General features: G+C 34.6%; 1 protein-coding gene across 7 annotated transcripts; it reads right to left on the bottom strand.

The window, feature by feature from the left end:
- Nucleotides 1–1,540: 1,540 nt before the first annotated feature.
- LOC132268117 (uncharacterized) lies at nt 1,541–9,868 on the bottom strand. 7 transcript variants are annotated; one of them, XR_009469225.1, is made up of 8 exons: nt 9,434–9,868; nt 9,135–9,290; nt 6,176–8,232; nt 5,861–6,087; nt 5,462–5,674; nt 5,252–5,344; nt 5,031–5,179; nt 1,541–2,277 (listed from the first exon to the last, which is right to left on the bottom strand). XR_009469225.1 is itself a non-coding variant. In XM_059768854.1 (4 exons), the coding sequence occupies exons 1-4, from the start codon at nt 5,687–5,689 to the stop codon at nt 2,268–2,270; spliced, it is 480 nt and encodes a 159-aa protein (XP_059624837.1). In that variant the 5' UTR covers nt 5,690–5,810; the 3' UTR covers nt 1,541–2,267. The 7 variants fall into 7 exon arrangements, 1 of the variants encoding a protein (XP_059624837.1); XR_009469224.1 differs by lacking the exon at nt 9,135–9,290 and having other exon boundaries at nt 6,176–6,939; nt 8,111–8,232; XR_009469226.1 differs by lacking the exon at nt 9,135–9,290 and having other exon boundaries at nt 6,176–6,383; nt 8,111–8,232.
- Between the last annotated feature and the right edge of the window lie 5,390 nt (nt 9,869–15,258).

The raw sequence follows: 15,258 nt of genomic DNA, 5'->3' as shown, positions 1-15,258 counted from the left end.
AATTGAGGATATTTGGATATGTTTGAAAATCTAGAGAAAAATTAATTAATTAGCTTAATTAACTTTGTTTTAAGTGTGTTAGTCACTTAAATTGATATTGGATGTAATAGGTTGATAATTCCTTGAAATGTAGTCCGTTTAATTACCTTGTGAGCATGCTACTAACTTGTTGTGGAATTACTACTTGTAGCTTCTAAAGATGGCAATTTGACTTAGCATGATAGGTGATATCATTGTCTTGAATAGCTCATTTAAATATATCTTGTGTAGGTATGTAGCTTGTTAGAACATTACAATTGCTTACCTTGAAAGCTTGTTACTAAATTGTAGCTTATTTAGTACTTGTGGTGTAGGATGGTAATGTAGTTCCATTGTTGTAAAATATTCTTGCTTTGTGTATAAATTGCATAATGGAGACTTGACATGTCATATGGTAGCTAGACTTGAATTTTAGGACATGGTTTGTGTAGATTCAACCTTACTTGTGGACGTAAATTGATTCCTAAACATTATTTGAAATGTATAAGTTTGGTTTAACTTATTGATTTTGCATAAGTTTTGAACTTATTGTTTTTGGAGGCTTGTAAGGATCATGTTCATGTGATGGCTAGAATCTGGCCCTAGTACAGACTCGTGAGTTTCCTAAGTTATATGAAGTGCACAGTAGGTTGTACCTTGTGGGTCATAATTACCCGAAATTACTTATACACGTGCGCATTAGGTAGTATCTTGCGGGCTAGTAACCTGGAATAACTTGATTGGTCTGCAGCCAAGGATCCTAGTCTTTCCACTATTTGATTTCGCATTTAAATTATTGATTATAGATTACTTGTAGCTTGAGAATTGATGCTTACTTTGGGTATTTGAATCGTATTTTGTATACTTGAAACTGTATACTTGCTCCTTGTATTAAGATCTTATTTAGTATACCTGAAACTGTATACTTGTCTTATGTATTTAGATCTCATGTACTATGACTACAAGAAATTAGGTTTTTAGTGACGGCCAAATCTGTCCCTAAAAACCCTAAGACCGTCCCTAATGATCAAATTTGACCGTCTCTAATAGTTGTGTGACAAATAATTTTTAGGGACGGTAAAAATTGTCCGTCCCTAAAAAAATCAACCTTTAAGGACAGACTTACTGTCCCGAAAAGGCCCGTCCCACTTTCATTTATTAGGGACAGACTTACTTTCCCAAATAAGACCATCCCCCTTTGACTTACTTGGGACGGTATTTACTGTCCCTAATAGTTGATGTATTTGGGACAGTTTTCTTATCCGTCCCTAATATAATATTTATTAGTCACATTTCGTACTGTCCCTAATAAGATTTATTATTATTATTAATATTAAATTTGTGACAATTATAAACTGTCCCTAATAGTTGATTATTATTATTATTATTTTTTTTTTTTGGCTCTGCTGGATTTGTTTTCTAAAAATACACCACATCCACCTTATATACCAAAACATGAAAACTAAAATGTACATTCATCTGCTCTGCTGGATTTGTTTTCTAAAAGTACACCACATCCACCTTATGTATCAAAACATGAAAAGTAAAATGTACATTCATCCACAATATCATTTTAGAAAGAAAAAAATAGATTATCACCACAATACGGTGCATGGAGTATGTCTCAAACATCTGATATAAATTAAAACATCATTTTAAACTGAATGCAATCATGAAAATACAGGCAAAAAATACTCTGCCAAAATAGTTAGAAATCAGCTAGCTAGCCATCAAAAAGCTCCAAAATATATCTACTAAAATAATTATCTTTATAGTTCAACCACGTGATTGTTGTGGTGGTGCTGACGGGTGGTGCTGAAATTGCCACCATGTTGGTAGTTGCTGATACCAGCTTGGTGGGGCATGCTGCTGTTAGTGGAATCATGGTGGCGGTTATTGGCTCTGTTGTTGCTGCTTAAGGAGCTATTGGAGCTGCTGTTGCTGTTGTTGTTGCTGCTCAAGGAGGTGTTATTGCTGATCAAGGAGGTGCTGAAATGTATCCAACTTCTCCTCCAAATTTGTAACTTTCTCCCTAAGTTGTGCATTATCTTCTTCAACATTTTTTACCCTTTTTCTGGAAGCCTCTTCAAAAGATAAGGATGCACGTTGATGGCTTGGAGCTACAAAACCATTTCCGAACCCACGACGGTATCCCTTTCTAATACCTAATTGGTTTTCCACTATCTCAACATCATTTATGATATGATTGGTACCATCAGAATTGTGAAAAACTTGTGAAAACTTCCATTTCATTTCATCCTGAAATTAAGATTAATGTAATGTTAAACATCAGTAGCTCAATAAAAAATTAACTATAAACTAAGTCAAGATGAATTTTTTTTTGATGTATTTATATCAAGAATAGGAATGAGTGAGAGATTCGTTCTTCACTTCCATTTTTGGAAGAAAAAAAGCTAGCTAAAGCTCTTTCAGTGAAAGTCAAAAAAGGATCTTACTTATATATAGGACATCACTGACTTATTCAGTTCTGCTCTTCTCATCTATGAAAAACTTTGCTATCGCACAGACTGTGCATAAGGAGCATCAACAAAGATTATGGTAAGTAAAGATCAGTACACTGGTGTAATTGGGACATACAAGAGCATAAGCAAAGCCTACGCCTGAGATCTATCTTTAACCCTATGCACTTTCAGTATTTGGGATCAGCATTGGAAGCCTTTTACTCAGCAAATCAAATGAAATGAACTCGGACCCATGCAATGAGTGATAGGTTATTTTAGGCTCATCAATTTGTCCCAAACTGATCAATTTAATGGTTTCATCATTTTTGGGATATAATTAACTTATATGGAGTCACTGTATAAGCTTTATTCATACTAATTTATTGGCACACCTTTATTATGATTAATGTCTATTTGCATACATCTTAACTTTTGACAAGTAGCATGATTAAATTTGTAATTGATTGATTCTAAAATATTCGTTGTTTTGACAGCTACTATGTCAATAACTCTCCGAAGTTACACCGAGGATATAAACAAGACAATGATATAATTTAGGAATCAAAATGAGAAACCATTTCTTGCTGTAACATGTATAAGGTATAAGGTATAAGGTATAAGCTAAACTCTAGTATAAGGTATAATGTATAATATATAAGGCATGTAGGATGATGATTTACTTATTGTCTTGTTGAATTTGTGTTGGTAACTTTTTGCTGAATCCTTTGTTTCTTCTGTTGTATGATGGGGTTATATAGGTCATTTGGAAGAAATCAACCAGCAAAGCATTATAGTGTCATTAATAGAGAGATACCACCAAGTTTTGGTACAAGGACAATCATTGCCACCAGAACTCATTTCAACTTTTGTGAACACCTTCCCTGAATGTAGTTTGTACTTCCAGCAATCTTGGTAAGATATTTATTATGCTTGAATATCTATAAACATGTCTACAGGGACAACAAGAAGAAATTTGTTGTAATATTAAATGTTTCTGAATATGTTGTGACGTGGAAATCCCCCTGGATGTGTTATTTTCTTCTTTTATTTTTATTTATTCAAATTACTTAGAAAGTTTTTTTTTTTATTTACTAAAAATAATTATAATTCAAAAAAGTGATATATATTCTTCCTAGTCCTATTAACTATCAAGCCCTCTGTTGTCCCTTAAATCTTCCTAACTGAAGGCTGGACCTGACTTCAGTTACTAGCTTAGTAGACACCACCTTCATCAATTGCATATAGCATTAGGTGTGGTGTGATAATGAGTGCTGGTGTTTGTGGCGAAATGGCTCGAGTCCCCATCCCATATATGTCAGTTGCTTTTTTAACTTTCAAAACAAAAATTGCATATAGCATCTCAGGCTGAACAACAGTGAAGTTGTCACTTTATTTTTTCTTTTCTTTTTCTGGTTAGGTAAATGCTCACTCATGAATTGTCCATTATGGGCTCGAACCCTCATCTTCACTTTGGGAGGAAAAATTTATACCATTTGGACTAATGTCGTGTTAAAAGAGTTGCAATAATGGTAAAAATGGCTTGTTTCAATATCAAATTATAAAGATCATTATCAAGCCATCTAAAACTGAAATTCATCATTCTGAATCATAAGTTTAGCCATCTATAAATGGTTTTGTAGTCATTTACTTTGCAAAAACCAGTATATATATGTAAAATATGAGCTGAACTCTAAGTAGCCTGCTACAAATGAAGATTTGACCTTCTAAAACAAGTTGTGGAAAAAGTGGATCTAGGAGTAGCCATCTAAAACTCTATTGTGGCAAACTGCAAATACAAAAAGACTCAAAATCTGACAGATCCAACAACCACATACCCGCGCATTAAATGCTAAAATGGCTATATATCTGAGAGAGATATAAAGAGGGGTTTGTGAAATCATTTATTGTACTCAAACTTGTATATCTATATACTTGTGTATTCATCCATTAAGGGATGTCATTTATTGTACTCAAACTTGTATATCTACAATCATTGTAAAGAGGGGTCTGTGAAATCCAATAAGTCTAGGTGACGGAGTTCATTGTAAAGAGGGGTATTAAAATAGTAAATGATTTAAAATATATACACCAGAGCTCAAACAGAGTGGACAAAACTCTCACCATGAGTGAGCCTAATTGCTTTTCCTTCACTTATGTTATGAAAGAAAACTAGCATTCTTAGAATTCAAGTATTGATGAGTCATGTCTACTTTATTTTGGTCACTATGCCCTATGGTGATATCTCAACAACCAAATGTTCCAGTTACATTGTATCATACAAATATTTTGTGCTAGCAATATAGCCCATGTAAAATTAATGTTTTTTTTTACCCCTGCCTAGTGCCTCCGTATACATTTTATTTTTCTTCCCCACATATCTATAAACACAACTCATCACCAACTTCTTCCAAACATCCTCCTCTTCTAAACATACTAATATTATAACTAATTTACTACACATACACACACAATCTTATTATCAAACAAGATGGAAATAATAACACATTAAGAAAAATAAAAAGAAAGTACAAAAGGAGGAAAAAAACATACGTAGTTCTGCTTAGCTCTCTCGTTTCCCATCCAGTCTCTTCCCTAAAATGCGTGTCCTTGTACATGCAAATAGCAGGACCTTCCTCAGGACTTTTAACTTCCTCATTTTCTTCGTTTTGCCTTTCTTGCCTTTCTTGACTTTCTTTCAGCTGCAACACAAAATATGATTTAGATGGATAATAAATTGAAAATTTATAATTATTATTTTAAATATTACGTACATAAACATCATAGCGTCTGGCAAAAGACATCGATCCAGAAACATGTGGAGTATCATTCTTCGAACGGTTGACTTTATTTCTGTCACTTATTTTCTACACAGCAATTCAAACAATAATGCAAGTTAAGAAACCTAAATAGCTAGTCAATCAATGTATTATAATCAATGATTTCAAGTAAATAATTTAAAGTAGGTGGTCAAAAATCCGAACTTGAAATTCTGGTGACGTCCACCAATCGCACATTTTTCCCCAAACATCAATATCAATAATACCATAAGGATGTAAGCGTGCATTCTTAATTGGAAGATGCTTGTCAAAATGATTCTTCAATTTATATCTATATTTCCTCAAACGTTCAGATATTTCTTTAGTTACTCGCTTGAAATCAGTTTCATTGTCATGTGCATCCACTCCAAAGGTCACCTTTATAATGAACATTTAATTTAAGTTAAAAACAGCCCAATAATTCACACAACAAATAGCACTGAAAATATGAAAAATAAACAACAAGTCAACAAAACAAGTATTAAAAATGATATAGTACCCTTATGATATAGAAAAAAAAAAAAAAAAAAAAAAAAAAAAAAAAAAGAACTCATTATAGCAGACCTATCTCTCATAATCTGGAATTTCCCTCCACGTTTTATATTTCAATAGTGCTTCTTTATCTCTCGCATGCATGCCAACCTGAGCCGTCCATAAATTGTGATTTTTGCCAATGGGTTTAACATAACTTGTCCCAAACTCTACCGGAATTGGAATATCCTTTCCATAGAGTTCCTAAGCTTTGTGTAGGGCTATATTCTTTGCCTTTCCACGCCCTTTTCATACTGGGCCTGGAAAAAAAAATTATCAACTTAATTAAAACATAGTCATTCTACAAAAATGCTTGTAAGTTAATCAATGATGAAGCATGATTATCACCTCCACTTGGTTGTGGCCTCGTCTGCAAAGTATTACCAGCACCTTCCATAATAGGTTGTTGACTTATTGAATTACTACCATCAACTTCTCCACTCGGTTGTGTGGCAGCTGAACTTGTAGATGGTGTCTCAATTCGAGTTTGAGCCACGCTGGACCTTAATATTCTACGCATTGGTGCCTTAGAAGTGTCCATAATTTTGTTTACAAGCTAATATAGTAATATTAAATATAACAAGCATATGCGGAATACATTATAAGTCATCATTTGATATTGGTTACTTCAAAACATAAACAGAAAATAAATCAAGTGATCTAAGATTAGTTTAAATAAATCAGAAAAGTAATGCAACACACAACCAAATGAACTTAATTAATTTCCAGCACTCAACAGATGCTAAAAGGTAAATATATTGAAAAAGAAAAGGAACTCAATTCTAGATAAAGTTCACATAATGTACTAATCATGATTCCAAAAAAATACGGCATATGCTCAACAATACAAAGTTTCATATGTCATCCAAATCAGTATCATCGTCGGACAACAATTCTGGTTCCTCATCTGAACTATATTGAATGTCATCTCCATCATCATCTTCTTTGTCCAATTAAGTTCAAATTTTTCACAAGTTCGCTTCTTGTTATTTGGTCCCTTTCTGAAACTAACCTCGGGTATGCAGTTAAGTTATTCCAGAATATCATCACCTGTTTACTTTTTTGGTGGCCCTTTATCTTGCTTCTCACCATTCAACTGCTTGTACCGCTTCCTAAAAATGTTATAGTAAGCCAATGTGACTGGATTCCTCTAATTAGGATACCAATCGTTTGAGATTGTTAGGATATCAAAACATATAACAAGAAAATATATGTGAAGCATCATCTAGTATCAGGGTGCAAACAATTCCTTAGGGGACATGCGCGAGTGGATTAGTCGGGGCTTTGCCCCGGATACCCTGGTTATAAGAATAAAAATAAGAAAATATGTGGCAAGATGCCATCACTCTGCTGTGTTTTGCTTGATACTTGCATTTAGCAAACTTGTCCATGGACCACCAGTATTCTAGGCTACTCTGTTTGTATATAATTCCCTATTTTCTGGACATAGTGGGAAGGAACACAAATATTTTGCTGAGCCAGCATACCAAATAAAATTTAAGATAAGTTTCACTCATCAATGAAGAACATTGCATAACCCATTAAGTGCATACAAATGGTACGGATATGTAAAAATAATTACAAATCAAAGGTAAAAAAGGATAATATAAGTATACTTTTAAATTGTGGTATCAGGTAATGTAACAAAAATCTAATGGAATCAGAAATATCAGCCAAAGTATGCTTCAAATCAGTTACTATAGCCGTGAAGTTTTTTAATCAATAGTAAATCAATCAAACTTAAGCAATTAATGATGTATTAGATAGATTATGAATAAATTTTAATCAATTTGAACATTTGGTTATAACTGTATGAGGCTACCTGCCTGATTCATAAATTAGAGTTTGGGTTTATCAAAGAGAGAAGAGTGTTGTACATAAAAGTTATTGCACTTGGGTAACACAAAAAAGTCCCTAATAAAGGTCTCAACAACTCCCTATTGAGATTCTTCGTGGGTTTTGGGGGATCATAGAACATAAAGGTGAGAACTATAGATGTAAAACAGGTTCAGGGGTGGTGTTGGCGAGGATTAGTCAATTTTGGGTCAGATCATAATTGGATTGAGTTGAACTTAGAATGAGAAGCTAATATTGTCAGCTCAATACTCATCTAGCCATCAAGTTTGTTGAGTTCTGAACAGATTCAAGTTTATACAGAAATATACATTGTTAAAAATGGTTTTATTATTATCATTATTATTATTAATAGTGATCAAATATCCTTGAAGAAAGAAATTTAGATCTACCAAATGAGAAGCATCGAATGAAAAGACTGAAACTTACTTTGAGATAGCCCTATAACTGCGAACTTCAACTTTCCAGAATCAATGGGGGTGTACTTATCACAGTGCATATCATTCGCAGTCGAGGCTAAAACTGAGTTTTCTGAATTGGGCAACATCCATCTGCATGTTATATATGTTAATTGATCAAAAGCAACGTAACAAACAACTACTGAGGGAAAAGTTCAGTTTCCAATGAATTCTTCCATACAGTATCACTTGTTTGTCAATAAATTTTATTTTTTAATCTAAAAGCAGTTTCAATAAGTCCAGAATTTACATAACAAGTTGATTTTTAGGAAAAACACATTTTCAAATTTCAATCGCAAGTATGTTTCTTCACTAAAATAAATATATATATATATAAAAGCCAAAATCCTAATTTTCACATGTGAGCCAAAATCAGCACTGAAACCAACATTTCTAATCAAAAAATACAAGTACATCTTCTAAAAATTTTATGAAAACCTCAAATTCCACAGACAAGTTAGCTGTTTCTACATTATTTATTTGAATAAAACTACGAAATTCTGAGAACCCTGAGTCTAATTAAACTAACTAAACTTGTAATCCCAAATAATCCAATATATCAGATAATACAAAAGTATTGCAAGACTTTGCACGCAAATATCCAAAGACTTGAATTCCACCATTTGTTTCTTTGAACCGTATGATAAATATAAACAGAATATTATGCAGTATACTTGAATTATAAGCCATGTACTTGAATTATACCCCATACATTAAAACCTAAAATCTCAACTTTCACTCTCAATTCCCACATTTCCTGAGCAACCAAGCAGATTGCTCAGAATAACCAAGCCAAACAATTTCTACGCGAACTTGGTTTTCTGCACATTTTATCAGTTATCAACAAAATTTCTCACTTTAACAGAGCTAAATACCAACCTGAATTATGCCCAGAACATAAAAACCCAAAATCTGAATTTTATTTTCCTACCATTTCTGAGCAACCAAAAAAAAGAGAATATATAATAGGAAGCAAAAGAAAGAAGAGAAAGGACCTCTTTGGGCCAAAGGTGACCTACAGAAGAGAAACGTAACCCCGAAGGGGGTTCAAGGCATCGCTCGACACAGAAGAGAAACCATTTCTCTTTGCACATCTAACACTTTACCACTAAAAACTGTATCCCAAACGAAGCGTACTCCCCCATTAAAATCTATCAATAGAAATAAAATAGCTCCTTTGAATAATCAGAAATGACAACCCTAAATCTGATAAACAACATAATTTTTTTTTTTTTTTTAAATTCCAAAATTCAGGAGGAATAATAATTAACAGATTGTTAAAAAAAGGCAATACCTGGGACGAAGGTGCAAAGTTAGAGCCAAAAATCCCAGAAGATGAAGAAGCAGATGAGTCCTTTGAACCAAAAAGATAGAAAGCTCAAACAACCTATATGATTTCCCACAGCGATTAAGACTCAGACGACAAGCCTTTTCCAGATTTGTAGTTTACCCACTTTTGTAATTTCGAAACCTTAGAAAAATCTAGGGTGAGGATCATGAAAAATGGCAAACAGGAAAAGTACGAATGAACTTTTGCTTGGCTCTACCGAGATTAGGAGGTTGGCTTGGCTGGAATGGGAAGAAACCTTCCAAAGGTTACTATTAGGTCGTAGAGCAGGGCGACGTTGAGAGAAGAACAGAAGAGGTGAAGACCTGAAGAGCTTTGTGAGTTGTGACGGTGGAAGAGGTTTGCAAATGATACTAACTTTTTTAGATCAAAAACGACGTAGTGCGATGGGCTTCCCCATGTTGTAAAACAAAATAAGTTTATATTATTTCATTTTTACGCCAAAACAAAAGAAAAATGAAGCGCTAAAGTTTGGCGCTTTTTTTTTTAGGGGGGCATTGGGGACAGTCCTCAATAACCATGCCAAAAAAAAACCTTTTTAGAGACCCTTTTTAGGGATTTGGTGACATGTCAGGCTGACTGTCCCTAAAAGCCTAGTATTAGGGTTGGTAAAATTTGCCCGTCCCTAATAATAAGATCTTTAGGGACGGGTTTTAGTGCGTCACTAATAGACTGTCCCTAATAGCCTAATTTCTTATAGTGATGCTTGAACTTGTATCTTTGGTTGTGTATCTAAACCCTAGATAGTATACTTACGCATTGTATGTTTGATTTGTGCAATCGGACTTCATTATGTATACTTGTGTCGTATATGCTTGTCTTATGCATAATTCATTTAACTTAGTATACTTGTGCCTGTATACTTGATTTATGAGTTTTCCATGTTAATTGTATGTTTGTATATGCACGCTTAGACAATGCATAACTTGTTTAACATGATTTAGGGTACTTGAGCATGTATACTTGTATGTCGTGTATCATGTTTTAATACGGTTTAGTGTACTTGAGCATGTATACTTGTATATCGTTGTTCATTTCAATTGCATGAGTAGCTTAGCATGCTCCCTGAGTCTCACTTGACATAAACGTTAGGTGGCATAAGCCCCTTTAACATGTTTCACCTTAAGGTGATATAATTGTAAAATGCTAGGTCGATGCATGCTCATCTCCTACGAGTAAATTTATGTTGCTCACCCCAAAGTTACTGGGGCATATTTTAGGTACAGGATACAAGATTGGAGATTTGCATTTGCTTTGGGTGAATTACAAAATGGAAGTTTCTTTAGAAGCATTCTTGTTCATATGCAAGTGTTAGCATGTTTAAGTTTTGCCTATGAAATGTAACTTTTCTAACTTGGAGGTTTGACATGTCAAATGTTGTAAATGAATTATAATAAGGCCATAGGCGATTTTAACATGTTTAAAATGTTATTTTACACTTGCGTGTATGTTCACATCATCACACATTAACATATAATTAAGTTTGATCAGGAAATGGGGGATTCAAGTGAGGCTCAAAGTATCTTTTTTTCAGTTTTGGTGCCACAGGGTACCATTTGACCTTTCTCCTCTAGTTTCCACTTCTGGTTATTTCTTTGAGTTTCCTGACTTCATAAAAAGTCATTTAGGTGTCTTAAGGATGATTGATGTCCCTATAGACCTTGTTTTTGGTTTCACTTCCGTAATTCGGATCCATTATCGGATCAACTTTCGGTTCATCACTGACGCTCTAGGGTTGAAAAACCTGGGTCGTCACAGCGAAGATGTCTAACATGATCGTCCTCCGACTTAGAATATATCAAAGTATTATCAATGAATACAATGACAAATTGATCTAAGTAAGCCCTAAAGACTCTGTTCATTAAATTTATGAAGACTGCTGGTGCATTGGTCAATCCAAAAGGCATAACACGAAACTCATAAAAACCATATCTAGTGAGAAACACTGTCCTAGAAACATCTTGCTCCCTAACCCGAAGTTGATGATATCTAGAACATAGATCAATTTTAGAGAAATAAGTAGCTCCCTTCAATTGATCGAAAAGATCATCAATTTTGGGTAACGGGTACTTGTTACGAATAATAGCCTTGTTCAACTCCCTGTAATATATACATAGGTGGAGTGAACCATCTTTCTTTTTCATAAACAAAACTGGTGCTCTCCAAGGTGAAGTACTCATACGAATAAAACCCTGACTGAGCAATTGCTAAATCTGATCCCTCAACTCTCGCATCTCCACTGGTGTTATCCTGCATGGTGCTATAGCAATAGGCGTAGTGCCTAGAGCTAAGTCAATCACAAAGTCTATCTCTAGACTAGGTGGCAACCCTGGAATCTCTTGAAAAACATCCAAAAATTCCTGTATAATTGGTATGCTGTCTAGTGATACAGTAACCTCCTACTCGATCTCCTCCTCTACATAAAACAAGTATATGCTAGAAGACCCATTAGAACATGGCATAGTGACGACGTACATATCCTGACCAGGTATGGTGAACACAATATGTGACGACCCTGGATTTTTTAACCCAGTGTGTCCTGTGATGACCCAATACGGATCTAAAATGTGGAAGTAAAAGATAGAACAATGGTCTCTAGAGATACAACACTCCTCTAAGACACCAATGTGACCCTCAACGAGGTCACAAAACCCAAAGGAAGTAAATGCGGAAGCAACGTTTCAAAACTGGATAAGAATGAACATAGCGGCAAAATGGTCATTCCACACTGAAATGGGTGCCACCGTGCACACTATTGGAAAGACAATGAAAAAATCAACAAGAATAGACTCAAGAATCGCATGATTCGGAGTCCGGACTACAAAAATATCAAGTTCTGAAATCGAATGAAGGGAAACCCTATCCCGGTTCGAACCAAAAACATACAATACCTTACTAAAACTTGAATAACTTAAGCCACAAGAAGAATCTAAATCTCTAATTAGTACCATTGGAAAGCTTATTTCGATGTGATTAATTTAGACTCAAGAACGGACCAATTCGGAGTTAAAACGAAGAAGATATAATGATTTGAAGTCGGAGGTGCAGTGCTGAACCAAGACACACATACACCCATGGAGAGTACCTCAAGTGCTCAAGCAAGGGCTTGGAGCACTCAAAAATTGCCCTGAGAGTTTTGCCTAAAGTTAGAGCGCTCGAACCCCCTTTAGAGCACTCGAACTGCTAAAAGTTTATCAGAAATCTGAGTTTGAAATGTGATTTTAAGAACTTTCTGGGCCTTTTTGAAAAAAACACAAAGAAGAAACTACCCTCAAAATCATGTTTTCTAGCCAACCATACCAAAAGAAAACTTTATTTTTCAAGTGAAAACCCCAAAATGCCCTTACGCTCAGTTTAGGCTCAAAACGGCAAAAAATGTGAATTTGTATCAAACATACATTTGACCCCAAATGCACTTCTAGGCTGAAAAAAATATGCACGCAAATGTATTATATCTATTTAGACATGCGCTAATGGTTCACGGCCTCCGTAAACACTCAATGCAAAAAGTGACCCTCCAAACCTCCATTCACAAGAATTAGTCTAAAAACATATGGAGACTAAGAGCATATCCAAAATTTGGTAAGGTGTTTGGCCCTTGGCCACACCTCGAATAAAGTAAATAGACCTCAAATGAAAACTTATAACCTAAAAATACCTCCCAATGCAAAAATGATACCTAAAAACCTTAGGTTTCTCTATTGTCCCTTTTAAAAGTAATTTTCCATGAATAATGCATATAGGTGAATCTAAATATAAATTGGCTCTTGGCCACATATTACACATTCAAAATAAGTACCAAAAGGTGCACTTAAGTGCATATTACATGACTTGAACAATAAACACAATTGTTTGACATAGTAAGCAAAATGGAAAAAGATACGCTAACATGTGCATATTCTAACATAGCAAAAAAATACTCCAAGTAGTCTAGCAAGTCTAAGATTGCTGTGTATCCCACATTATGGCTTCTTTACCTGAAAAACACCCAGTAACTTAGGGGTGAGTAAACAAGTTTACTCGTAGGCAATGCATGGGTTTATCTTGTACCAAGTTTGCAATTCAATACAATTTAATTCATGCTATCAAAATGACATTAGAAATTTCAACATAGCACAATGTGATGTGAAGTCATAAAGTTAACAACTTGGAATTTAAATGCGAAATCAAGCCAAAGTGGATACTTGGATATTGCCCGGATTAAAACCGTACTCTTGAGATCACTTTAGGGCTATTAACCCATGGGTACCTTCCCCTAGTGCACACTATAGTTGTAGAGGGACAATCCCCCGTACTAGAACCAAGTCCTAACCTAGTCATATTCTTAATAATATCCCAAGTTTCTAAAATCAACAAGTAGAGCAACAAGTCATGACATGTGATAAAACACAATAAGTTCCATGCATTACATGACTAAATCATTAGTTTAACATGGTAGAAATTAAGTAGACCAACTAGGTAATTTCTAGATTTCAAGAATTGTCCAAATGATTCCAATTTAGTATATGACATGGAGTAATTCATGGCCATGCTTTATTTCAAGTCACAAATGAATTACAAGCATGGTATGATTAATTTGAATTTAAATCAACATAAATCAATTAATCATCTGAATTTAAAAGCTCATTTAAATCATGCCAAATTAATACACAACAAGGATCAAGTCATGGTCATGCCATTTATCAAGTCTAAAGTGAATTTCATACAAGTTACCATTAGTCATTTATTTCTTATTTCAATACAAGACATGCATATAACTTGGATATCACTATAAGAACAATTAAATTACTTGGAAGATAAATGATAACATCCCCTACCTCACTAGAGAAGTGTCTCTCTAGAATCCAAGGCAAAATCAACACAAAATAGCAAACCCTTCTAGGGTTATGAAGAGGAAGGCGAGGGGAACAAAATGTATTCCCAAGTTCAAGCTTGGAAATCAATGGAAGGCTCTCAAAAATCAAGGTCAAAGCTTAAGGCTTTAGGCTCCATCCATGGAGGCTAGGGTTTTCTTTACAAGAGAGGGAGGAAATGGAAAATAATGAAGATGAAATGTGAGTGGAGGGGATAGAGATCCTCCACTCACTATGTGCTCTTACACTATCTCTCACATACACACTAATGCAAGATCAAATTGTGAGCCTACACTTGTCACAAATCCAAGGCTCCATCCTAAGCTAAATCTCAAGCCTACACTTGTCAACCATCCAAGCCAACAAGTGCACCAATCCTAGGCCAACAAGTGATTAAATCTCCACCCTCCACATGTCCTCATCCAAGGCCTTAAAGTGTTTCCACACACATGTCAACAAATGGACCAATGAGAGTGTGACACTTGTCACACTTTTTCAGAAATTGCAAAAAAGTCCTTTTTGAAAATATCTTTCAAATTAAATTACAAAATGGTCCCTAAGACGAAAAATAATTACTTTATAGTAATTACACAAAACCCCAAAAGTTAGGAAAACTAAAAAAAAAGGTCTTGCATCTATACCCTTTACAAGAAAAGTAAGCACTTAGCATGCTTTTCTACAAAAGTGAAAATACACATAGTATGGAATTTAAATATCGTGGATGCATGCAAAACTGGAATCAAATCCGAACACGAAAAGTAAGGTTATGCTAACAAAGTGACAACTGAGAAAAAGATGAAAGTGAATAGTGTCACAAAAGTAAAAATATGAAAATGACTCGGTCCTCAAAGGAAGTCATCAATCCACAGAAAAGAGTCCATGTCGGAGCACTCAAGATGACACTAAGTAACAAGAAAC

The sequence above is a fragment of the Cornus florida genome, unplaced genomic scaffold (assembly GCF_030987335.1).
Source record: "Cornus florida cultivar Cherokee Brave unplaced genomic scaffold, ASM3098733v1 CherokeeBrave_3.0.0_Hap2_Chr08, whole genome shotgun sequence".
Lineage (NCBI taxonomy): Eukaryota > Viridiplantae > Streptophyta > Magnoliopsida > Cornales > Cornaceae > Cornus > Cornus florida.
Note: the sequence above shows the minus strand (reverse complement) of the source record. Positions and strands in the feature narration are given on the sequence as shown.